This window comes from Delphinus delphis, chromosome 5, assembly GCF_949987515.2.
Source record: "Delphinus delphis chromosome 5, mDelDel1.2, whole genome shotgun sequence".
Classification (NCBI taxonomy): Eukaryota; Metazoa; Chordata; class Mammalia; order Artiodactyla; family Delphinidae; genus Delphinus; species Delphinus delphis.
In genome coordinates, this window is record NC_082687.1 from 139,084,300 (window position 1) to 139,109,822 (window position 25,523).

The following is a 25,523-nucleotide window of genomic DNA, read 5'->3' on the forward strand; positions in this document are numbered from 1 at the left end:
CTCCAGTTCCGCAGCACTTCCACCCCCTCCCCCGCGCACTCGAGCCAGAACTACCCGGGCGGCGCCGGAGGGTCGCAGCACCTGAGCTCCTCCTCCAAGCCCTCCCCCCCACCCCGCATCCAGACTCCCGCCCTCATCCCGCCAGCAGCCCGGATCACCCCTCCCCCGAGCTCCCCTCTCCCCGTCCCTTCCCGCCCCACCCCCGGCTCAAACCTCCTTCCCACCCGGGCTCTCCCTCCTTCCGCTCTCCCTCAGACTCGCCTCTTCCCCTGTCCTGCAGTCAGGCTCTCCCCCGTAGCCCCTCAGCGCCGGGGCTCCCCTATTCCTGCCCCCAAGCTGACTTCCCAGGCTTCCTGATTTCTAGCGGGCCAGTGGGCACGGAGTGAGACCCCAGCCCTGTGACCAGGGGAACGCAAACGCAGGGTCTCGAGAGGTGGGAGGTGCCGGAGGTGGGGCCTGGGGGCATCAGGGGAGGGAGGCAGGAGTGGGGGGGGGGTGTTCCCAGAGAGGGCAGGGGCGCCGATAGGGGGAGGAAGGCGGAGAGACGCGGCGAGCGGGCACCTCTCCTTGGGGAGGCGGCAGAGGGGTGTCCTAGGGGCTACGGGGGTTGGGGGGAAGGGGGGAGGGCGGCGCCTGGGCCTGGCGCGCCGGGCCGCGGGTGGTGGTGGGGGAGCTGAACGTCCTGGGAGGGGCGCCGCGGGCTGGGGAGTGGGCGCGCGCGTCCTGCGGTCCTCCGCGTCGCATCGGTTCCCTGCGCGGGGCCGCGGCGGCGGCGGGAGGCGGAGGATGCGGGCTCCGGCGGCGGCGGCGGCGGCGGCGGCGGCGCGGGCCCGGGAGGACGCGGGAGGATGAGGAGGAGGCCGGCGGTCCGGCCGCGCGGCGCCGGGAGGAGGCGCAGGCGGCGGGGGCGGCGGCGGGCGGCGGCGGGCGCGCGGGGTGCGGGCCGGCTCGGGCGCGGAGGATGAAGTGGAGCATCCGCGGGGCCTGCGCCGCGCTCTCCTCCTGCCTCCTGCTCGCCTGCGCGCTCAGTGCCGCCGCCGTCGGCCTCAAGTGCTTCTCGCTGGGCTCGGAGCTGCGCGGGGAGCCGTTCAGGCTGGGGGCGGCCGCCGGCGCCTTCTACTCGGGGCTGCTGCTGGCCGCCGGCCTCTCGCTGCTCGGCGCCGCCCTGCTCTGCTGCGGGCCCCGGGACGCCGCCCTCGCGGGGCCGGGGCCGGGCCCGGCGCTCGGGGGCCCCGCGGCCCCAGCAGGGGCTCCGGAGGCTGCGCCGGGCGAGCCGGGGAGCGCAGCCGGGCCCTCGGGGCGGGTGAACAGCCAGAACCTGCTCCTGCTGGGCGTTCTCGTCTTCATGCTCGGGGTCCTCAGCGCCTTCGCGGGCGCCGTGATCGACGGCGACACCGTGTCCCTAGTGGAACGCAAGTACTCCCACTACTGCCTGCCCCCGCGCGCGCCGGCCGCGGCCCCCGGCCCGGCCCCCGGCGCGCCGCGCGGCCGCAGCACCCTGGACAGCGCCACGTCCGCCAAGTGCCGCCAGCTGAAGGACTACCAGCGCGGCCTGGTGCTTTCCACCGTCTTCAACTCGCTCGAGTGCCTCCTGGGCCTGCTCAGCCTCCTGCTGGTCAAGAACTACAAGTCCTCGCAGGCCCGGCGCGGCCGGCGCGGCCGGCGGAAGGGAGGCCGGGCCCTGGCGCGGCCCCGCGGCGGCCCGGGGTTCCGTGCGCAGCCGCCAGCCTCCCGGGCGCGGCGGGGCCGACGGGGTCGGCGGGGGCGGAGGCTGCAGCAGCGGCCGAGCGAGGCTTCCATCCTGTCCCCGGAGGAGTCGGACTTCGCCGCCCCGGGGGACTGCGCGGGCTTCGCGGCGCACCACGCGGTCTCCTACATCAACGTGGGCGTCTTCCACGCGTTTGACGAGGCGGGCGTGGAGGTGTGCTGCGGGGGGCACCCGTCTGTGGAGCTGCCGGGGTACGCGCCCTCGGACCCCGACCTCAACGCCTCTTACCCCTACTGCTGCCGGCCGCCCTGCGAGGCGGCGCGCCCCTGGGAGCCGAGCCGGGCCTCCTGAGACCCCGGGCCGATCCGGATGTACTGCGGCCGCCTCCCTACCCGCCACCGCAGCGAGGGAGGTCGGGGGCTGGCGGGGCGCAAAGCCAGGCCTCTCCGTGGCGACGCATCTTCAGGGGCGGTCTGGCCCAGCGCCTCTTGGGGCCCCCCCCCGCCACGAGACTGGCCCTCCAGTATGATTATTTCTGTGTCTGGGAGGTTTCTCTTCTTTTCTGTGTCTGTTCGTATCCGGACTCCATTTTAAAGTTTACAATAAATGTTTTGGGGTTGGCTCGCCCCACCGCACTTCTCTTTGGCAAGTCCGTTCCCTGGGCGCGTTCCCTGGGCGCGTTCCCTGGGCGCCCTCCGAGACCCGAGTGAGAGTTCACCCAGAGGGTGATTTCGCGGCCGGAAGAACGCTCGCTGAGAGGACAGAAAGGCAGAGCAGCTGGTCCTTCAGGAATGGAAGTGAAGAAGCACCAACAGCAACACTTTGTACACGGATGTGCCTGCTTTTGTTGACACTTTCTTACTGTAAAGCTCTCCATAAACAGTGAAAATGTTTGGTAAATTTATTGCAATTTAAAATTGGTGCGTTCCTTTATTAAATGATTGCCATGTTATTGGAGATGTTCATCAAATTGGGTTGGAGGATGTCGACACAAATCCGTTTTGGGGGGAAATGATTGAATTTGGTCAGACGAATGTTGAGTTTGAACAGTTGTATTATGCTAGTTGGTTGACTAAATCCAGCCTCTTTCTGAGGCTAAATTTCTGTGTGTGTATCAGGTCCCATACATTTCTTTTTCTGGAAACTGGCGATGGGGTTTTTACAGCAAAGCTGACCTTATTTTGGTTAATACATATGAACAATCCGATCCTATTCTGGAAAATCACAGTCATAGTTTTTCTGGCAAAGATTATTATCCTGTTGATTAACTCATTAATCTGGTGATTTTGAATATTATAGCATTTCATTTGAAATATACCCCTTAAATAGCCTTAATTGATGTGAAGGTCATACTTTCAAATCATTAGGATATGCATGTGTGTGCGTGTTTACACATGCGATATGAAATGCGTCCAGATGATGGTGAAGTGTGTTTCCACCCAGTCTTGCAGGCTGACTGGGAGCCAGGCAGGCTCTGAATCTTGGGAAAAGGTGAGCCGACTCCCATGTGCTGGAACTGTGGTGGCAGGCAGGTGTGCCGCTAATTCTGAACGTGCTCTAAGCAGAGCCCCACCTTGACCCAAATGGTGTATGCCTCCTGCAGGAGGAGTTGAGGATACACTGTGCGCTGCTAGGGTGAGCACAGCACAAGACGCCTGAGGTGACGAAAGCTACGGAAATAACGCGTGATCTCTCTAGAGTGCACAGGGGTCCACTTCTAACTGTGAAAAAGTAGCCACATTTCGCGTTAATGTAGCTTCCAGGTGCGGGCTCTGGGGTGAGACCTCTCCTAAGCTCCCAGGTGCACTGCCTGCAGCTCGAGTTCCCATGCACCCAGGTGACCGAGGCCCACGTCCAGCCGGGACCTGGCCAGACTGCCCAGCGGCAAAGGAAACTGCTAGAGAGAGGAGGCCCTCTTTCTACCGCAGAAGCGCAGACCTGTCACCATTCAGTGGAGGTGGCAAAGCCGTCGTGCTGATGCTTGGACAATTACTTTGCAACCTGGGGATTCTGATCGGAGAGGCCATGGGCAGTGTCTTCTCCTTGTTATGCTGATGCCCCCCGAGGAAAAAGAATCATTCAAAGCCAATCTACTAGGTCCTCATCCACAGACCTCTTCAGATAATGGTCCATATTGGGCCTCGTTCAGCCAGGCTGAGGGCCCAGCCCAACTAGTCCCACTGCCGGTCCTTAAGGCCTGGGGCCCCCTGCCCCCCCACCCCCGGCCCACTGGCCATCAACGTAAGTAGAAAAAGCGATAAGTGGCAGCAAAAGTGACTTGTAAAATACTTAGCCCATCTACCTAAGCCAGATCAATACGGCACCAGGCGTTCCCTGCCCCCTGAGCGAGGCTGCTGCTCTGTCCTGGAGCAGAGCCCTCACTGGCAGCTGCAAGGCTTACCTTCCAGAACTGCACAAGGGGGCAGCCTGGCCAGAGTGTGCCCATTGGCGGGGCACACGGTGGGCTCTTGCGGAAGGCAGCTGGGCAGGGACCCCCGGCACGGAGCAAATACGTGTGCAGCACAGACATCAGATGTCAGACCCTCCCGCATCCTTCCTGTTTTCTGAGGTTCTGTCTTACACGGTCTGTGCAGCTGAAAACGTTAGATGCCTTATGAATCTTTCAAATTTGCAAGCAAAACCAAGTATCAAACTTTCCTTGGGATAGAGCAGAAGGCAGAACGGGGCGGGACAGCAGAGAGCATCTGGGGGTGCAGACAGCGGCTTCTCCCCTGTCAAATGTACGTTTGACCAAGAAGCCAGATGGAATTTTTAAAGATGTGTTTCTAACTCCATGAATATGGTTAAGTCCACGTTATAGAAGCTGATATAATGATGTGGGATACCAGGGTTTTAATTTTTAAAGTTTACTAGAGGAAAGAAAATCTCAAATGTCCCTACACTCAAATTGTTCCAAAGACCAGTACTCGGGGAAACGAGTGGAGAATCGTGAAGCTGCCCAGCTCCTTCTAATTGGGACAAACTTCCCGTGATGGCTCCAGCGCCCTGGAACGTTACCACCGCGCAAGCCCGTCTCATTCACGCTTGTTCTCCTTTTAGAGAGTTTAAGTTAGTCGTTTAGAGTTGATTCTTTATGCTCCTTGGAAAATAGTGCCAGTCCTTGGCGCTTTCTTGAAATATGGGTCTTATTCTATTTCTCAGAATTATAATAAACTCTTGGCCTGCTGGAGGCCAGACCAAGAGTTTATTAGCGTGGTGAAATACCAAAATTAAACTAAACACATTTTAGTGTTTTTACATCACTTAATGCTGAGTTTGTAAGTTACTATTTTAAACATAAAGGTTGTTTACATTTAAAAGAATAATTTAATTAACACACACATGACACAGTCACCAAACAAGCCGTGTTTTCTTGAGACTGATGAACCAGTGATCCCGGAGTGCCTGGGTTTACTGCCTCCTCAGGCAGAGCACGTGCTCTCGGCAACACAAATCGCAACCGCAAAACTGAAGTTTTGACTGATATTCAATTAAACAATCATTTAATTAAAAAAATCAGGCAGATGGTGTTTGTGGTGAAGATGAAACTGCTGGTGAGCAATGTTTTTACTCTTGGCTGGTGTCGTGACACCGAGCAGGTGGGAACCTCCGACGTGCACAGAGGCACACACATACGTGTGTACGCGCACATATGAACGCACACACATGCACAGCTATGTGCGATGCATGCATGCACATAGCGCGCACACACGTCACGTGAGTGCACACGCATAGGAAAGCCCACAACCGCACACGTGTGCACATGCATGCGTGTGTTCATACTCCCGCACATACACTGCTTTGCAAGCACATGCACCGGTGTATGAACACACACACACACACACACACACACACACACAGCCTCCCCGGCGAGGTCTGAGGGCCAGGCCAGTGGCCCTGCCTGGGGCACCCAGGAGGCCAGGTGCAACGTGGCGGGTGGAGTGGCCTGGCCGTGGGCTGCTGCTTCCCTTGACAAGGCATCATGGGAGCAGCGCTTGGAGGGCACCTGTGGGTGCTGAGTGGCACGACATAGACCTGCACGCTCCGTCACGTCCAGGAGTGGCAAGCTGGTGGGACGGCTCCTCACCCAGAAGCCAGCACAGCACAGCCAGCCACAGCAGGGCTACGCCGGGGTCAGGGAGGCTGGGGGCAGGCTGAGTTCCCAGGCTCCCAGGCGGCAGTGTTGCAGAGACACTGCTGGGCTTGGTGGGCACTGACCTCTGGGTGACCTCCGGGCCGGGGGAGGGCTGCACGCAAGCCCTCAGTGTTGTTATTGCCCCAAAGCACTGTTTTCTCACCGAGATATGCATGAAAATTAATAAATGAGAGACGAAGAAAAATGAATTCTGGCATACGAATAAGTAGAAAGTCTTTATATGCCTGTGTACCTGTTTCTATAGGAGACAGAGGCAGCAGCCTAATGTCCATTGGTTTATTTTCTAGATGATCCAATAGCTTTGCTTAATTTGCTACTTTTCAGCCTAGTGATTGACAGGAAAAACCCCACCAAAATGGAAAGAAAATGTAACTTTTGAAAACAGTGTCCGTACATCATTATGTCCCCAGTTTGAATTCTAAGGACTCACTGGGGAGGTGGGAGAAAGCCTGGTGGTTCCTGTTGCTGTTTCATCTAGAGAAGCTGCATGTGAGTTTCATGTAGAGAAGCCAAGATCTCCACTTTACCTTTTTATCTAGTATTGATCCCCAACAGAATGTCAATAGAAATCCCATTACTTTAGGGTCAGTGAGGTCTGTGTTAAAGCACAACACGTTCCGCAAAATGATCGTTTCCTTCCTGTCTCTGTGCGGCGCTTGTCCTGAGCGAGCAGACTGCGCGGTCACGACCACTTGGGCTGCACCAAGGGCAGGAGCTCCCGGGGGGTGCGGGGAATGGGGACGGCTCTGGCACCTGGAGGGGTGCCTTTCTCCCTGACCCCAGGCTGGCTTTGGCCATGCCCTTCCGCTATTCCTGCCTGCCATGCCCTTCCACTATTCCTACACTGCCAGCCTGAGCCCTTTCTCAGCTCCACTCCTGATACAACTTTCTCCTAAAACGTGTGTCAGATCGTGCTGTCCTACCCAGAAACTTTCAAGAACTGCCTTTTCTGAAGAAAAGTAAACCCTCGTGGACCTGGCCCAGCCTGACCCTTCAACCTTCTCTGTGGGCCACAGGGGGCTCCTGTCTGGTGGGACCGAAGTAGGTGTGGCGACCGAGGCTGGTGCGCTTCCTTGGGGAAGCTAACGGAGAGGCGTCGCTGAGTCAGACAGGAGAGAAAGGGGCGCGAGGATGTGGGCCTGGACCTTCTCAGGGGTCTGTGCTGCCTTGGGCGCCTGGACGTTTTAGGAGCTTATCTTAGTTTCCTGGGGCTGCTGTCACAAGGCTTCACAAACCACGTGGATTAAAACAGCAAGTATTTATTCTCTCACAGTCTGGAGGCCATAAGTCTGGGGTCAGGGGTCGGCAGGGTTGGCTCCTTCTGGAAGCTCTGAGGAAGAATCCATTCTGTGCCCCCCTCCAGGCTCCTGGGCGCTGGCAGTCCTAGGCGTGCCTGGGCCTGTGGACTCACCGCTATCTCTGCCAGCCTTTGGTGGCCTCCACCTCTGTGTGTCCTTCTCTGCCTCTTAGAAGGACACCGTTGGCTTTAGGTCCCGCAGACCCTATTTCCAGGTAAGGCCATGTTCTGGGTGAACAAGAATTTGGGGAGGACAGTGTTGAACTATATTGAATCCAATAGAGAACTCCGTCGAGGCTGAGTGGTTTGCTCCTTCCTTCCTACCTGGGGCCAGCTCTGAGGACCCCTGGGGACAGGCACCCCTCCCCTGAACCGGGGCACAGGCATGAAGCTGGTGGAGCCCTTGTCAGCCCTCAGATGAACATTCTAAAAGAAGCTGAAAGAGTAAAATTAATCCCCCGAGGCGAAAAACTTTCTGAAAATAAGTTCCATTTGGTGTATTTGCAAACATTTTCAGATACGAGCCCCGGAGACTGCGATATTTGGTGAATCCAGCCTGGAATGGATCACCCTCCTCTTCTTGGCAGGTCGGGGCGTGGGTGGCCTTGGTGTCAGAGGCTCTCCTCCTGCTGGGATACTCCACTCGTGTTGAGGTGAAAGGCCACGGACTGTGTGCTCCCGGCCCCAGGCTGCTCTGAAAGGGGGCTCTCCCATCTCCAGGCCTCTCTGCCTGGGGCAGCGTGGGACCCTGCTGCGGCCTCGGTGTTGCTCATTTTAAGGGCTTTCTCCCCACCTGCTCTTTCACCTGCCAGCCTTGGTTCCCACAGTCCCCTCAGCGCCTCTGCCCATCCCTGGACCCTTGTCCCCGCCCCATGTCATGGCCCCGCTGGGACGTAGCCTTTGCTGGGAGCGCCCCTCAGGTGCACCTGCTGGACCACCTGCTCCACTGGCCCTTGAGGCAGTGCCCCCTGCCCCTGCCCAGTGGAGCCGCCCACAGCTGTGAGCTCTGCCCCCCTCCCACCTCCCTCACCTCTTGCCATCCCCATCCCTTCCTGGAGGCTGGGAAAAGCTCCAGGGGCTGCCGGAGACCTGGCCCTCACCTGCCCGCGCAACTAGCCTTGACGGAGCCTGCGTGCCAGCCCCCGGGGGCCCACACCCGCCGCCATCTCTGTCAACACAGGCAGCCCCTGATCAACGGCTAACTGTCTTGAGGGCTCACCATGGGCCAGGCCCCCTGTGGCAAGCACTTTGCAGCCACTGCCTCCCCTAATCCTGGAAACGGCACTTTACGGGTGGGAAAACCGAAGCTGAGGGAACGTGCTGTGTGCCCGGGATGGAGCTGGTGTGAGAGCAGCGGTCTGAGCCCAGTGCTGCCTGGTGCCTGGGCCCCTTGCCGGCTGCAGCCACAAGCAGGGCCAAGGTTCTGTTCCCAAGTGGTGTTTGTGGGCATTTGTGGGCCCAGGTGTGGGGCGGGCGGTGTGACAATCTCCAGCTCCCTCCAGACCCCTGTGCCTTCAGCCACCGGCCTTCTCACTGCCCCCTTCAGGGTCTGCCGCGGACCAGCCAGACGAAGAAGACCAAACCGCCCAGAGCCAGAAGGGAAGGGCTCAGGAACGGAAGCAGCGCCGACGAATGGGGTCAGAGGACCAAGACAACTGCTGGCTGCAGGCAGATTGGATTGCACGACAGCCGCAGATTACACAGACTAGAAAAGGGAAGGTTGCCAGACGGTGCCTTACATCATCTAATGGCTGTCTCGGCTCAGGGTTAACTTCCCTGGGAGGAAACCCATAAACCCAGAATCATCAAAAATAACCTGCACGTGCTGGGGGGAGACAGCTTTGCTTGTCTCAGTTTACACTCTTTCTGATCTCTGGGCCCTGGTGATTTATCTCCCATGGAATGGAACAAGGAGGGGAACAAGCAGGGACAGTCCCCTCGGGCAGTGGCATGCCTGGCACGTCCGCAGCCTGCTCTCATGGCTGACTGCTTCCCACAAGGGTCCCTCAGGACCCTAAACTCAGCCTTTTGCCAAAACTCAGCATCTCCCTCTTCCTGGTTGAGGGACTCCATCCCTACGCCCGTCACCAAGCCCTCAGCTCAGCCTCTGCTAATTCATCCCAGTGTTCATTCAACAGCTACCCACTGGGCCAGATGCCGGGAATTCCGGAGGGAGCTGCGCGCTCCCGCCCTGCCGCTTGCCCTGGTGCAAGTGCATGTGCTCACTCTTGGGGGGTAAAGAGACTTTAATATTCTTTTTTTTCCATACTAAGTGCACAAATCTGGTTGTACTTTACACATAAGGCACATCTCAATTTGGACCGGCCACGTTTCAAAGACTCAAGAGCTGCCGTGGCTAGTGGCTGCTGACCAGCCTAACTTCGGACAGTCTCCTCCCCACACGCTTCCTCTATTTTGATCAGTAAAAATGTTAAACACAATGTACCTCAGGTAATATAATACACGCATATCCACTGTTTAGATTCAGTTTACATTGCATCAAAAATAAAACAGAAGGGCTTCCCTGGTGGCGCAGTGGTTGAGAGTCCGCCTGCCGATGCAGGGGACACGGGTTCATGCCCTGGTCCAGGAGGATCCCACATGCCGCGGAGCGGCTGGGCCCATGAGCCACGGCTTCTGAGCCTGCGCATCCGGAGCCTGTGCTCCGCAACGGGAGAGGCCACAACAGTGAGAGGCCCGCGTATCACAAAAAAATAAATAAATAAATAAAACAGAAAACTCTTAACAGTCTAAAATGTCATTCCCCATACTTGGTCCCCATTTCTCTTCTATTTCTAAAGATGTAAAGTGGTACATGGGCAGCCAGGGTGTCCCCCTTATCCTCTGGGTCACCACTCACCTCTTGTTGGTTGTGGGTCATGCCCGGGGTGTTTTCGTGCTTCCACAACAAAAGTGTGTGTCTGTGCATATTATATAGTGCGGCTTTGAATTTTTTTTTAATTGAACTATAGTTGATTTACAATGTTGTGTTAATTTCTGCTGTACAGCAAAGTGATTCAGTTATACATATATATACATTTTTTGATATTCTTTTCCATTATGGTTTATCACAGGATATTGAATATAGTTCCCTGTGCTCTACAGTGGGACCTTGCTTACCCATCCTGTATATACTAGTTTGCATCTGCTCATCCCAAACTCCCACTCCCTCCCCCTTGGCAACCATAAGTCTGTTCTCTATGTCTGTGAGTATGTTTCTGCTTTGTAAATGAGTTCATTTGTGTCATATTTTAGATTCCACATATAAGTGATATCATAGAGTATTTGTCTCTCTCTTTCTGACGTACTTCACTTAGTATGAGAATCTCTAGGTCCAACCGTGTTGCTGCAGATGGCATTATTTCGTTCTATTTTATGGCTGAGTGATATTCCATTGTATATAGTACTACATCTTCTTTATCCATTCCTCTGTCGACGGACATTTAGGTTGCTTCCGTGTCTTGGCTACTGTAAATAGTGCTGCAGTGAACATTGGGGTGCACGTTTTTAAACTTTACATAATGGTGTCATACTGAGAAGAGTTCCTGGACCCAATTTCAAAGACTGTGTGTGGAGGCTTCTTCACACCAAGCAGTTCTTGATGCCAGCGTGGAATCTGAGAATTCCACTCAATTCTGACACTATCAACCCCGAGGTAGAGTCTGATTTTGCCCTCCACTTCAGACACCAAACACAAGTCCAGGTTGTACCTCTGACCGACTGACTATCCATCAGAGGTTCCCATGAGTCCCTCCTCTGGTCGTTCCATTAATTTGCTAGAATGGCTCAGAGAACTCAGGAAAACCTTATGTTTACTCAGTAGTTTAACGATTTATTATTAAAGGATATTAAAGGATATGAATCAACAACCAGATGAAGAGACACACAGGGCCAGGTCCTGAACAGAGGCGCTTCTGTCTTTGTGGAGCTGGGGGCCCAGCACGGTGGCACCAGGAACCTTCCTGGTTCCCTGACATGGAAACTCTCCAAAAAGGGTCAAAAAGAACTCCTTTTTTTGGTTTTTATGGAGGCTTCATTAAACATAGTCATGATTGACTAAGTCATTGGCCAAGAGTGATTGACTCAACCTCAGCCCCTCCCCTCCCCTCCCCAGAAATGAGGGGGTGGGACTGAAAGTTCCAGCCCCCTAATCACCTGGCTGGTTCTCCTGGCAACCAGCCCCCATCCTGGGCTGGGATACAAAAGTCACCTCATTAACATAAACCCAATTGTGATAGAAAGGGCTTGTTACAGATAACAGGACAGCCGCTTCACCTTCATGGCCGTGAAACACTTCCAGAAACTGAAGACAAGAGGCCAAATATTGTAACAAAGGATACTCCCGTTGCTCTCATCGATATGAAAATTCCAAGGGTTTTGGGAACTGGAAGCCAGGAACTGTGGGTGAAGAGCAAATATATCTGCGAAACACATTTTCATCACATGCACATTTTGTAAATGATAATATCGCAGGACACGTAGTGTGTTAACCTCAACATCATGTCTTTGAGATTTGTTTGTGGTCTTACTGGAATTCTCGTTCCCGTATTCTAACTGCTGTGCTGTGTCCGATCGTGTAGCCAACCCTGAGCTCATTTGCCATTTCCCCACTGAGTCACTCCTAGGGGATTTCCTTTTTCCCCTTACAATCCGTGCTGCACAAAACCCCTCACCTGTCTCATTCCCAGGGAAGGCTTCTCTAAGCCCCACACTCAGGTGTGTTCCTGGGGCCTGTGCCTTTCTGCCCTCCCAGGAGCTGCACCATGGGGGCTCTGGGTAGGCGCGTGTAGGGCCTGCCCGCCCTGCAGCTCAGGGTCGTCTCCTGAACCTCCCTCAGAGACCCTCGTGTTTCCTCTTGTTAGTTGCTGTGAAATGGTATCTCACAGTTTTCACCTGCATTTCCACAGTTACTAGTGAGGTATTGACTGCTCTGTAACTCCTACATTCTTATTCTCTAGCATGAAAAAAAATTGCTTGTCTTTTTACTGATTGATTTCTAGACACATACGCTGGGTACATACTCCTTATCCCAGAGCTGAGTTGCCTTTTCGTTTGTTCGGGGTGTCATTTGTCAAAAAGTAAATCACATTTATCAATCCTTTCCTATATGGCTTGTGATAAATAAAGAAAACTCAGATTAAGTCATCAGCCGCTGCAGTGTTGACCGACACGCACCCTGAGAGGAATTTAGGAAGAAAGCAGGATGGGCGATCTGTGCTTTGGACAAGCAGTCTCCTTAGATCATAAGGTGCATGTCTCAGGAAGAATTTTAATGAAGCCAGGCTCTTGCATCTTCCCCTACATAGAAAAGCACTGAAACCTTTAACTTGAGATGCCTGTTCTTTGTGAATAGCAGTAGTCTTTTACCAGGATGTAAGCTTTACTGCGCGTGTTCCCAGGCCAAAGATGATATATAAACTAGGCTTCTCCCCTGACCCCTTCAGAGCAGTCTCTCAGAGCTACTGAGTGGCTGTCTCCCAGGCCGCTGTCCTCCGTAAGGTCCCTGAATAAAACTTAAGCTCACAACACATATGTTGTGCACTTTTCTGTAAGTCGACGCTTGTCTTCTCGTTTCTCGCTTAAGAAATTCTCCCTATCCCGGTGGCTTGTTGTTTTGGGATTTTTTTGTTTTTTTTGGCCCCCCAGACTCTTCGTTGCAGGGCTCGGGCTTCTCTCTAGTTGTAGTGCGCGGGCTAAGTAGTTGCGGTGTGCGGGCGTAGTTGCGGTGCGCTGTCTCAGTTGCCCCGCGGCATGTGGGATCTCAGTTCCCTGACCAGGGATCAACCCGTGGCCCCTGCATTGGAAAGCAGATTCTTGACCACTGGACCACCAGGGAAGTCCCTATCCTGATGTTTTAAAGATATTTTTCCTTTTCTTGTAAAAGTTTTACAGTTTTGCTTTTATATTTAAGTTGTTGGGGCCCAGGGTAGGCTGCCCCAAAATGTGCCTTAATGGCATGTGGATTATTTAGAATTAAAGTTACTTAAGAAATGGCCAATGCAAAAGGGACACTCCGAACGTCCTCAATGTGCCCTGAAAGCAGGAAATAAGTCTCCCATGTGAAGGTGCCCTCCCTGCATCTGGACATAGAAGGACACCCTTATCTCCAGGGACAGGGCATTAGGACTGAGAAGCCCGTCTAAACAAACCTTGTTACTTTTAAAATTTATTCCCCAAGCCCAGACTCTGCTTAAAGCAGATTCTTCACTAATTGAGCACTAAAGCCTAAGTTTTTTTGTCCTCTCAATCCTTCACAAAATTTATAGTTTCTTTGTCTAAAAAGTATAAAACCTGCCTACTTTGGCCACTTCTTAGGTACTATTTCTATGAGACCTCTGTGCACATGTATTAAATTTTGTTTCTTTTTCTCCTGTTAATCTGTCTTGAGTCAGTTTTATTACTAGTCCAGCCACAAGAACTCACGAGGGATAGAGTGAGAAAGTTCCCTCTCCCCAATAAGGCCTTTAATCCATCTGGGAAGTTATCTTTGTTTATAATTTAAGGTAGAGATCTCACTTTCTCCTTTATTATTAGATATAAATGTATGTGTTAACCAACATTTTAGAATCTGAGGTGAGACCTGATTAAAATAAAAAGGTGTTTATTTGGGGTTTGTTAGGTGTTAGGAGACACAAATTCAAGATTACTTGCATTGTGTTCTGCGAGACTACAAAACGGGGGATGCGTATGAAGGCAAAATCAGCAAGGTTACAGTTAGTTAAATGAGTTTTTTCTCAAGAATATAACTGGAGCTGGCAAGAAGTAAGGATGCTAGTTAAGCAAGGATTGATTGGAGTCCGAAATGTTTGCATAGTTAGAAGGGGAGACCTTGAGATCATAAGGTTACAGCTGGCAGTGGCCAGCAGATACTGTCTTGAGAACGGCTGGTGGTGTCCTTGAGTTTAATACGGTTCAGAAAGTTCACGTTCTCAGTGGTGCAGGTAGTGTCTGAGACCAGGTCCTCAGTGGTTGCCTGACTCCATTTTCGTATGCCTTGAGGCAGGAGATAGATGGGCCCCAGGCTGAGCAGCTGGAGTCTGTCCCCTGTGGGCAGATCCTGCCGGATGCAGAGGCGGAGGAGCTGAGCCCCGCCCAGATAAGAGGCCACGTATTTCTCATTCTTGAGGTCAAGGAAACCTTCCCGACTACACACGCACAGAAAGACTCCTTGGAGGTCAAAAAGGGAGTGATGTCAACCTACCCATAGGCCTCCTCACTAGAATCCATCTTGGCTAAGAGATGCACATACATGGGAGGATCCTGAGATAAAACAAATACGGACTCCAAATGAGGCAAAGGAAACCTGGAAGAAATGCCCCATAAAAGTGATTCAAACTACCACGAAGGGGCTTCCCTGGTAGCACAGTGGTTGAGAGTCCGCCTGCCGATGCAGGGGACACGGGTTCGTGCCCCGGTCCGGGAAGATCCCACATGCCGCGGAGCGGCTGGGCCCGTGGGCCATGGCCACTGAGCCTGCGCGTCCGGAGCCTGTGCTCCGCAACGGTAGAGGCCACAGCAGTGAGAGGCCCGCGTACCGCAAAAAAAAAAAACCCCAGGGCTTCCCTGGTGGCTCAGCGGTTGAGAGTCCGCCTGCCGATGCAGGGGACACGGGTTCGTGCCCCGGTCCGGGAAGATCCCACGTGCCGCGGAGCGGCTGGGCCCGTGGGCCATGGCTGTTGAGCCTGCGCGTCCGGAGCCTGTGCTCCGCAACGGGAGAGACCACAGCAGTGAGAGGCCCGTGTACTGCAAAAAAAAAAAAACCAACAAAACAAAACAAAAAAAACCCCAAAAAACCCCCAGAAAACAAAAAAAACTACCACGAAGGCCACTCTCTCTCTGAGCCTCCCCGTGTGCCTATTCACACGTACTCTTTTTCCTCCTAATAAACACTTCACTTATTTCACTACTTTCTGTTTCTTTGTGGAAATTCATTTTCTGCAAAGCCGTACGGGCCAGGGCCTTGTCACTGGCCACTGGTCTAGTGGCTAGGATTCAGCGTTCTCACTGCCGCAGCCTGACTTCAGTCTCTGGCCAGGAATCGAAATCCTGCTTCAAGTCGCTGCAGGCCAAGGCCGCCCAAGATCATAGCCTGAGCTATTGTTGCCGAAAACTTGGCCTCTGTGCACTGGTGCCGAATCAAATCTCAGAGACAGAGTTTTGTGTGAAGTAGAAAAGAAGAGCTTTATTGCTTTGCCAGGCAAAGGGGGCCACAGTGAGCTCATGCCCCTCAAAAACTGTGTGTCCCCACCCGGGAGGATTTGGTGAGGAGTTTTATAATGGTTCAAAGGCAGGTTGCTGGTAAGGATCAGGGTGTGTGCAGGGCCTGCGCTCCTTTAATCTGGCCTCAGGTGGTCTTCTCTGGAATGAAGAATGCTGACGTCTTCCATTTGTTGGGGGTTTTAGTTCTGTAAGAAGCTCAAAGATATTGGTGTTTTAAAAAAATTATTATTTATTTTATTTTTGGCTGCGTTGGGTCTTCGTTGCTGCACGTGGGCTTTCTCAGGTTGCAGCAAGCGGGGGCTACTCTTCGCTGCGGTGCACAGGCTTCTAATTGCGGTGGCTTCTTGTGTTGCAGAGCGTGTGCTCTAGGCGCTTGGGCTTTAGTAGTTGTGGCTCGAGGGCTCAGTAGTTGTGGCGCACAGGCTTGTTGCTCTGCGGCATGTGGGATCTTCCCGGACCAGGGCTCGAACTCATGTCCCTTGCATCGGCAGGCGGATTTTTAACCACTGTGCCACCAGGGAGGCCCAAAGATATTGTTATGTGTATCCCTTGAGGGGAACCAGGACCCTCCCCCAAGGCTGCGCTATTGTTTTTTGGCCACTCCTCCCTTGTCTCTGCATCCCCTCCCTTCCCTGATTAGCAACTATTTGGACCTGCCATTTAGGACTCAGGGAAGGTCATGGAGGCTGGAGTCTGTTCCCTATAAACAAGAAATAGGGGACACAGAAAGGCTTCTGTGTCCAGGAGCCCCACAGGGTCCTCTTCAGTTTCACTATGATTACTCTCTTATGATTTTAACTTGTCATCAGACGTGTGTGTGTATCTCTCTGTCGTCTGTCCATGTATCTCCTTTATCATTTTATCTTTATTGTATGGGTAGCTAATTTTTCTCACACCTTTTCTTTTTTATTTCAGTGCCTTTATTAAATCTATTATTTTTAGGCTGTTTGTAACATCATCTCTCACATAGGGGAACAAAATTTGCCACCCTAAAATGTGTCTCACAGCATATTATTTTAAGCTGGTTATTTTCTAAGAAACAGCAGGACATGGGGAAAACTCTGAAAACCAAGCAGGCATTTCCTTCCCTTTTGTAAGAAACATTTACACTTTTAAGGGAAGTCTCCATTTGTGAGGGCGTCTTCACCTCTGTACCAGGAAGAGGAGGGTGACCAAACCTCTAGAAACTCTTAACAGTGGAGAAGGCACTGACTTAAATCTGCGCCACAATCTTACCCTTGTTTACTGTGCTTTTCCTGTAACCGCCCGTAATTGACTCATCCCACCCTAAACATCCTCTTCTGTCTTTAGCTGAGGATGGTATTAAAGGTGAGGGCTTTGGCCATTTTGGTCAGTTTTCCTGGGTCTCTCCCTGTATACGTATTAGTAAACTTTTGTGAAATAAAACGCATATTTTATGGCAAGACAAGAAAAATTTAAACATAAAAAATTTCCTCTGCCCTTTGGCCTCCTCTCTGCCCTCACCGTGCTTTGTGGATCCGCATTATGCGTCAAGCAAACCTCCCCATTGGCAGGAACACCTGCTCAACCGTAAAGAGCAACGTTCTCCCAGCGCCAACAAGGCAACTCCCTAAAGATAACATTCCGTCTCGATCTTCTAAGGGGTCACATGCCCCATCACGATGCCGCTTAGATCTGGACTATGTGAACTGTCAATAACACATCTTTTGATGTATAGCCCTCTGTCTCAAGAAACGTACGTAACTATGCCTTGACTTCTAACAGGCAGAACGGTTCTCAGTTTTCTGAGATGCTCTTCATGGGTTATAATCCTCAAATTTGGAGCAAATAAAATTTTCCATTTCTTCCTTAGATTGACTAATTAACTTTTCATTGACAGTTTGATTTTCTCCTGTTAATTTGACTCATGTCAATTTAATTGTTAGCCCAGCGGGAAGAACCTAGAAGGGGCAGGAAAATTTCCCTCTCCCCGACACTCACATGTATTGATATTCTATATTTACACAAATTTTCTTCCACGTCATTCATTTTTCTCCATTGAACTGCATGTCCGATGTCTTTCTTCAGAATGTTGCTCTTGGCACTTTCCATGTGCATTTCAGATAAGACCGTCACGTGCCCTGCGTTACCTTGCCAGGGCGCGGGCTAGAATTGCATGGGTTTACACATTACTCTGAGCAGAATGCCATCCTGTAATTTTGAGTCCTTCCATCTTTGAATAGGTCTATCTCTCCACTTATCTGTGTCTTCTTTTATGTTTTTCGATAAAGCTTAATACTTTTCTTTGTAACTGCCTTGCCTGATTTTTGTTAGATTTTCCCTGAGATGCATTTTAGTTTTTGTGGCTATTGTAAATGTTGCCTTTTTAAAAACTTCATGTTCTATTTGGTTATTGCTGGTGGAAAGACTGTTACTGACCTGGTGTACTAATTTTGTAACCAACAACATTGCAAAAATTTCTTTTTAGTTCTAACTATTTGTCCATTTCCAATATCATCTGTGGCTAATAATGTTGTCTTCCGTCTGGTTCTACAAGGGCCAGGTCATTAACCACTGCAGTTGTTAACCTACTGTTACGGAACACAAGTCCACGTGCCCGACGCACAGTGAGGCCAAACAACCAAAACGTCGGAGTTTGGAGCAGAGAAAGGTTTATCGCGGGGCCACGCGAGGAGACGGGTGGCTCAAACTCCCCGATGGGAGTAGTTCCCAGCCAAAAAATCCACATATACTGACTGCTCCCCTACCTCTTCGGAGCAGTTCCTCAGAGCTACCTGAGAGACTGTCTCCTAGGCTATTGTGATCAGTAATGTCCCTGAATAAAACTGAAACTCACAGCTGTCACGTTGTGCATTTAAAAATTTCAGTTGACGTAAATGATGTCCTTGGTTTCCAAACACTCTGCAAGTGATCCAAGTGTTCTTGCTAAGACCTCTGCTGGGGCCCAAGGTAGGTAGAAAAATGTACCTCAATGGCATTTTAGTTAGTTTGAATTAAAGTTACTTAGGAAGTGGCCAACACACGAGAGACACTCTGACATTCCTCTCTGTGCCCTGAAAGCAGGAAATGTCTCCCATGTGAAGGTGCCCTCCCTGCATCTGGACGTAGAAGGACACCCTTATCTCCAGAGACAGGGAATTCAGGGCGAGAAACCTGTCTAAACAAACCTTTACTTCTTTACTACTCAAACCCAAATTTTGCTTACATTCCTTTTTTATTTATTTATTTATTTAGCTGTGTTGAGTCTTAGTTGTGGCACACAAACTCTTAGTTGTGGCATGTGGGATCTAGTTCCCTAACCAGGGATCGAACCCGGGCCCCCTGCATTGGGAGCACGGAGTCTTAACCACTGTGCCAGCAGAGAAGTCCCATAAATTCCTTCCTAGTCAAGCACCCAAACCTAAATTTCTTTGTCCTGTCACTGACTCTCAAATTTATTGCTTCTTTGTCTAAAAAGTCTAAAAGCTGCCTGCTTTGGCCACTTCTTAAGTCCTTTCTAAGAGACCTCTGTGCTCATGAATTAAGTTTCTGTCTTTGTCTCCTGTTAATCTGCCCTGTGTCAATGTTATTAGTCCAGCCACAAAAACTCAAGGTGGGTACAAGGGGAAAGTTTTCCCTCCTGGACATCTCCAACACAAAGTTGAGTAGAGGTGGAATGACAGGCCTCCTCTTCTTTTCTCTGAGCTAAGTCATTAAATATGAGGTTTGCCTGGAATTCTGGTAGATAACTTTTTTAACATTAAGGAAGTTTCTTCTCTTTTTAGTTTGCTAAGAGTTTTTTTGGGGGAATGGATTTGCTTTTTTGTGTGTGTGGTTTTTTTTTCCAATATAAATAAGCATTGAATTTATCTATGTATTTTTCCATCGATTATCATGATCATTTGTTTTGTCAACCAAAGAGGAAAAAAAGCCACATAAGCTTGCAACTAAGGAAAGAGTTTATCTGGGGTCTTAAGAATTATAATTCAGGAGGCACAGATTCAGGTAAAACCAAAAGCGTGTTCCAGGGAACAGAAAGAGGCAGAGGCTGATAAAGCAAAAGCCATGAGGCTGTGCTCTGACGCAAGAAAGAAGCTATTCGTCCTTACGTGACGGCTGTCATCAGGGTGAGGGTCAGATTAGCATCTGGAGTTTCCGGCAGATGCCTTCATTGGGAGCTTAACTGGTCAAAAGGTCAGATTCCATTCAGGTTGGGACCGTATAAGCTCCCGCAGTGGCCCCCAGCTCCATTTCAGAGCTCTCTTAGCAATACTGACTCCATTTTGATTTTCCTTCCACAGTTTTTTCCTGGATTAATCTGTTACTGTGGTAAATTATACTAATCCAGTGTTCAATTTTAAGTCAAGCTAATACTACGTCTAATTTGAAAGTCAATTGTACTGTTGTTTTATCTGTCTATTCATATTTCCACCCCTGTAAGCAACCATTTTCTTTGATAATATGCCTCCATATGTATGGAAAAAATGACTACTGTGCTGGTTATTTCCATTTTAGACGATTACTGATGTCTTTTTTTAAAAATTTTTATTGGAGTATAGTTGATTTACAATGTTGTGTTAGTTTCAGGTGTATGACAAAGTGAATCAGTTATACATATAAATATATTCACTCTTTTTTTTAAGATTCTTTCCCTATATAGGTTATTACAGAGTATTGAGTAGAATTCCCTGTGCTATACAGTTGGTTCTTATTAGTTATCTAGTTTATACATAGTAGTGTGTATATGTCAATCCCAATCTCCCAATTTATCCCTTCCCCCGCTGATTTCTTACTATTGAACATTGGGACTAGTTTTTTATACCCTCCACCTGACACACAACCTTCTCTCCCCAGTAGAGTTTCTGGATTTTTAGGGGTCAAATCAGTATTCTCCTTTATTAAGATCATAAACATTGTCCACAGGTGAGGTAAATGGGGTTCTGCGACTACATTCTCTTTCTTGTTTTTGTTGAAATTAACAGCTAACTGATGTTTTCCATGAACCTGTGGCCATGTCATCCCCAACTTTTAATTTTTTTCTTTTTAATAAATGTATTTAATTAATTAATTTTTATTTTTGGCTGCGTTGGGTCTTTGTTGCTGCGCGTGGGCTTTCTCCGGTTGCGGCAAATGGGGGCTACTCTTCGTTGTGGTATGCGGGCTTCTCATTGCAGTGGCTTCTCTTGTTGCGGAGCACAGGCTCTAGGCGCCGGGTTTCAGTAGTTGTGGCACGCGGGCTCAGTAGTTGTGGCTCGCGGGCTCTAGAGCGCAGTCTCAGTAGTTGCGGCGCACGGGCTTAGTTGCTCTGTGGCATGTGGGATCTTCCCAAACCAGGGCTCGAACCCGTGTCCCCTGCATTGGCAGGTGGATTCCTAACCACTGTGCCACCAGGGAAGCCCCACCCCCAACTTCTGACAGAAGTGAAAACATTCTCTCCATGTGTTCAAATGTTCCAAGTAATCCAGGATTTCTTTTCATACAGACCTCCTTCTTGAGCTCTCATCCCTCCTGACATGGGCTCTGGGTGGGGGGGGTCTCTGCACAGTTAATATCCAGGGACCTCCCTCTGCTCTGCTCAGTTCCCTGCATGCAGCTCTACACTGTGTCCCAAGATCTTGGTGTGTGGCAAGTGGGGCTGAAATCCCACTGAGCACACTAGCCAGTCACAGATGTTTATAGCAACTTTATTCATAGTTGTCAAAACTTGGAAGAACCCAAGAAGTCCTTCAGTAGGTGAATGGATAAACTGTGGTCCATCCAAACAGTGGAATATTATTCAGCACTAAAAGGAAATGAGCTATCAGGCCACAAAGAGACATGGAGGAAACTTACATGCATGTGACTGAGTGAAAAAGGCCAACCTGGGAAAGTTACAGACTGTATGATTCCAGCCATGGAGACAATAAAAAGAGCAGGGGCTCCAGGGAGGGTGTGGAGCACGAGGGATTCTTAGGGCAGTGAAATTATTTTATATGATGATATACCAGTAGATATATGTCATTATACATTTCTCAGAACCAGTAGATATATAAGACAAAGAGTGAACACTAATGTCAACTATGGACTTTAGCTAATAATAATGTATCAATATTGGCTCATCAATTGTAACAAGTGTACCACACTAACGCACAATGTTAATAATAGAGCAAACTGTGTGTGTGTGCAGAGAGGAGACTGTGACATGAGAACTCTCTGTACTTTCCACTGAATTTTTCCATACAACAAAAACTATTCTAAAAGATAGTCTGTTAGTTTAATATAAAGACAATGGTGAAGATAAAATGGAACACTAAAAAGTATTAAATTAACCCAAAGAAGACAAGAAAGGAGACACAGAGGAATGATAACAATGACCAAAAATGAAACAAAGAGAAAAATGGCAGCTCTAAATCCAATTGTATCAATAATTACATTAAATGTAAATGGACTAAATATTTCAATTACAAGGCAGAGATTGTCAGACTGGATAAAAAATCAGGATGCAAATTTTGAGCTTACAAGAGCCACTTTAAACAGAGTCACAGTAGGCTGAAATTAAAAGGATGGAAAAAGATATATGCAAACAGTAATCATAAGAAAGTTGGAGTGGCAGTATTAATATCAGACAAAATAGAATTTAAGACAAGGAGTATTACTGGAGATAAATAGGGATATTTCATGATGATACAAAGTAGATATATAAGGAAAATATAACAAACAGTGTATATGTGTCTAATAACAGTTTTAAAATATATGAAGAAAATCTAACAGATCTAAGAAACACATAAATCCACAATCATAGGTGTGTTTTTCTTCATTGTTTGAAGTATTTACAATTAAAAAATGACAAAAAATACTATTTTTCCTTAAAAAGGTGGGGTGGGGCAGGCCCTAGGAAGGTAAAGGAGGAGGGGGAAGAGGGCAGCAAAAAGAGAAATAAGAAGGTTCAAGGTCAAGAAAACAGTGCAGGAAAGCACAGCTCCATAAACCGTACCACACACGACTGGGCACTGCCTTGTGTGCAGAAGGAGCTGGTGCAGGCTGCAGACTAGGGCATCTGCTGAGGTGAGGGCAGGGCGGCACAGGCCAGGACCAGGAGCTTGGGTTTTGCTCTAAATGAATGAGATGAGCCCTAGAAGGGTTTTGACCAGGGCACTGTTGCCTGGTTTTTACTTTCAAAGATGACCGTGGCCTGCTCTATTCAGAACCCAGGCGAGAGACGCCTGTGACTGAGGCCAGGTGACGGGGTGCATCGATGGGTGGCATATGCCACTGAGGGGTGTGATGGGCACCTGGGGTGGGGGAATGCTGCCATTTCCGACACAGGGCCAGGAGGCGAGGTCTGGAGACTTCTCCTCTCACACCAGGTCGGGGGTGACCCTGAGCGTTCTCACACACTGCCTGCATCCCCAGGTTGCTCCTCCTCTGCATTCCTGCTGTGTGGCTGCTCTGCCCTCCGCTGGCCACTAAGCCCAGAGGGCCACTGACCCTGGACCAGCTCTCTTGCACTTAACTCTTCATCCCACGTCCTTCACCACAGCAGAGCCTCATAGTGTCTGCTCAGACTGTCCACACATTCACTAGCTTTGTGGCCCCAAACAGAATTTTCGGCCTCTACACCTGTTTTTCATCTGTGGTTAGTTCTGGTAATAATAGTCCAGGATGGTGGGAGGGTCACAGGCAAAGGGCCTTGCAGACAGGGCATTGCCTGCTTTCCTCAGCGGCTCCCCCTGGGGCACGTGCCCCTCCAGTACTCTGGTCAGTCCCCCTTTGTCCTGGCTTTGTGGCACTCTTGCAGCAGCAGCTGGCCAGCCCGCTCCATTCCCTCCGTTTGCCCATCTCCCTCAGCTCCTTCCTGCCGCGGGGCTGTGCTGACCTAGGTGTAGCTCGTCCTCGCTTTGTTCAGGGCTCTGCTCAAAGTTGCTTCTTCAGAATAGCTGATTGTGAACACCCTCTCTAAAAACAGCATTTTGGCCACTCTTTACACACTTCCCCTCTTTATTATTTTCTTCTCAGCAGGGAACAATGGATCTGAGTTTTATCTGCCTTCTTCCATTAGAACGTCAGCTCCATGAGGGCAGGGTTTTGCCTGTTTTGTTCAGTAAGGTTCCCCAGAGCTCAGGATGTGCTGGCACCCAGGAAGCAAATACTTGTTCAGGGGCTGAAATCAGGCTCTAATTCCTAGTACCTCAGCAAGAACGATCAGAGGTTCATTCTTTCGAATAAACTCTACAGGCTGCCTGTGATGGGCATCAAGCACATTAAGAACAACAGTGGGTCAAACCGCTATGCCTGTGGTCACGGTGCACCTCCCCGCCGTAGCTCAGCACAGGGGCACCAGGTCCCTTAGGACATGCTGGCAGAAGCGGACCGATCCCCCACGGAAAAGATCCATTCAGGGAGTAAGACAGATCAATGGATTTTAATGAAGCAGAGCATGAAAGTTCAGTGATATGGTTGCAGATTCCACAATGCAACTGATCTGTTCTTTTTTAAAATAACTTTTATTTTGAAAAGTTTAAATCTCACAAGTTATAAAAATATTACTGAGAGGCCCACGTACAATTCACCCAGCTTTCCCCAACAACAGTACCTAACATGGCCACAGTCCTTGTCAAACCTGGCAGCGGACATGGGTGCCAGTCTGTTCACTCAGGTGAGACCTGAGTAGGTCTTCCCCTGTTTTACACACGCTCATCTCTTCTTTCTCCAACTAACCTTTAAGAAACTACCACAGGTCCAATTTTAGTGCAGTATCAAGAAAGAACATCCATGATGATCAGAAAAGGATATTAAAGTACTCTTCCCTTTTCCAATGACATATCTGTGCGACTGCTGCAACCACACACACACACCACAACAGACAGATGCAGAATGCAACCACCTTCAATTAAGTCAGACATTAGATTTACAAAAATGTAAAGCAATGCCACTCTCCTCGCTCAATATTTTTGTTTTGGAAAAAATATTTTTCTTTAAAACGTTATATTAACACACAATGGGTTTATAACCTTACTTTCAAATGAATACATATTTTTGAATGCCTTAGTTTTAATTTTAAATGCCATAAATGCTGACAGACGTAGCCCACATAAACCCAAGCAGCTGGGGACCCCGGTAGTTCCTGAGCTCTGCGAGGGGACCCCGGCAGCAGATGAGCCCTGTCCCACAGAGCCCCCAGGCCCTCCGAGGCTCCCGTGCACTGTGACAAACCTGGAAACTTTTTATTCTTCAGTTTAAACAGATATATTTGGGTAACTTATCCAGAGGAAATTAAAAGTTCAGAAGTTTCTGGAGTGATTGTCAACAGGGGAATACAATTCGTATCCAAACTAAGTATTTCAAAATGACCTTTTTAAACCACTTACTATTTAGCCTAAATTCAAGTACGGTAGTCAAAGAAATGGAAACTATTATCAACATTATAGAATTCACACCTTGTTTTTTTAAGAAGGATCTTGCATTTAAACAGATTTCTTTCATTATACAAATCCATGAAGTAAACAGTAAAGTTTAAAAAATATATTCTTTTTAATAACTTAGTCTAAGACTTTGTGTTGGTTTGCTCCATGGCTGTGAAGAATACACAGACAGCAGCTGTGATGAGTAGATGCATTCCCTCATAGAGAAGTTTTGGAGAAAACACACTCCATATAAATAAATGATAACGCAGGGATGTCACAAAAATGATATATGCAGAAACTGGAATAGAACAAATCAGTGCGTAGCAGAAGCAGGCATGACTCAGCGCCGAACCGCTGTTAATAAAAAGGGAAAGGTGCGTTAGTACACGCCACTTCTGGCTCATGTGAGGCGTGAACACACACACATAATCGATATTTGTACTTTGACTACAGTAATTCCTGTTCCTGGGACTTAGTCTGGTGGGCACTGTGGCGCCCGAGGAGACGACAGCTGCAGACGGGCACCTCCAGTCACTTAGGGCCACCACAATCTGCAAAATAGTTTTGAAAAATGCACCCCCAAATTCTACAGTTATTTATTTTAAAATTATACACGTTATAACATATAAACAATGAAAAGAAAATCACGCAAGGATGAGATACGTGTGGTGGCCAGGGGGTGTCTGGTCTGGTCTGGGGACGTTGGCTCACTCCTGAAATAAGAACAGTCCCCCTCAAGCCACATGCACGCACTGCCTTTGTTTCCAAGCCATCCCCACACATTACATAAATCTAGCC

At 49.8% G+C, this 25,523-nt stretch overlaps 2 protein-coding genes across 3 annotated transcripts in view; one reads left to right on the forward strand and one right to left on the reverse strand.

Annotated features, from left to right (window-relative positions):
• Positions 1-913: 913 nt before the first annotated feature.
• TMEM271 (transmembrane protein 271) lies at positions 914-3,034 on the forward strand. The gene has a single exon (XM_060011900.1). The coding sequence runs from the start codon at positions 962-964 to the stop codon at positions 2,057-2,059; it is 1,098 nt and encodes a 365-aa protein (XP_059867883.1). The 5' UTR covers positions 914-961; the 3' UTR covers positions 2,060-3,034.
• Positions 3,035-23,737: 20,703 nt separating this feature from the next.
• Positions 23,738-25,523, reverse strand: part of PIGG (phosphatidylinositol glycan anchor biosynthesis class G (EMM blood group)) — a 40,914-nt gene continuing 39,128 nt past the window's right edge. For both annotated transcript variants that reach the window (XM_060013150.1, XM_060013149.1), the window contains one exon: positions 23,738-25,079. In XM_060013150.1, coding sequence (XP_059869133.1) covers positions 24,866-25,079 — 214 coding nt within the window. In that variant the 3' untranslated portion in view covers positions 23,738-24,865. The remainder of the gene's footprint in view (positions 25,080-25,523) is intronic.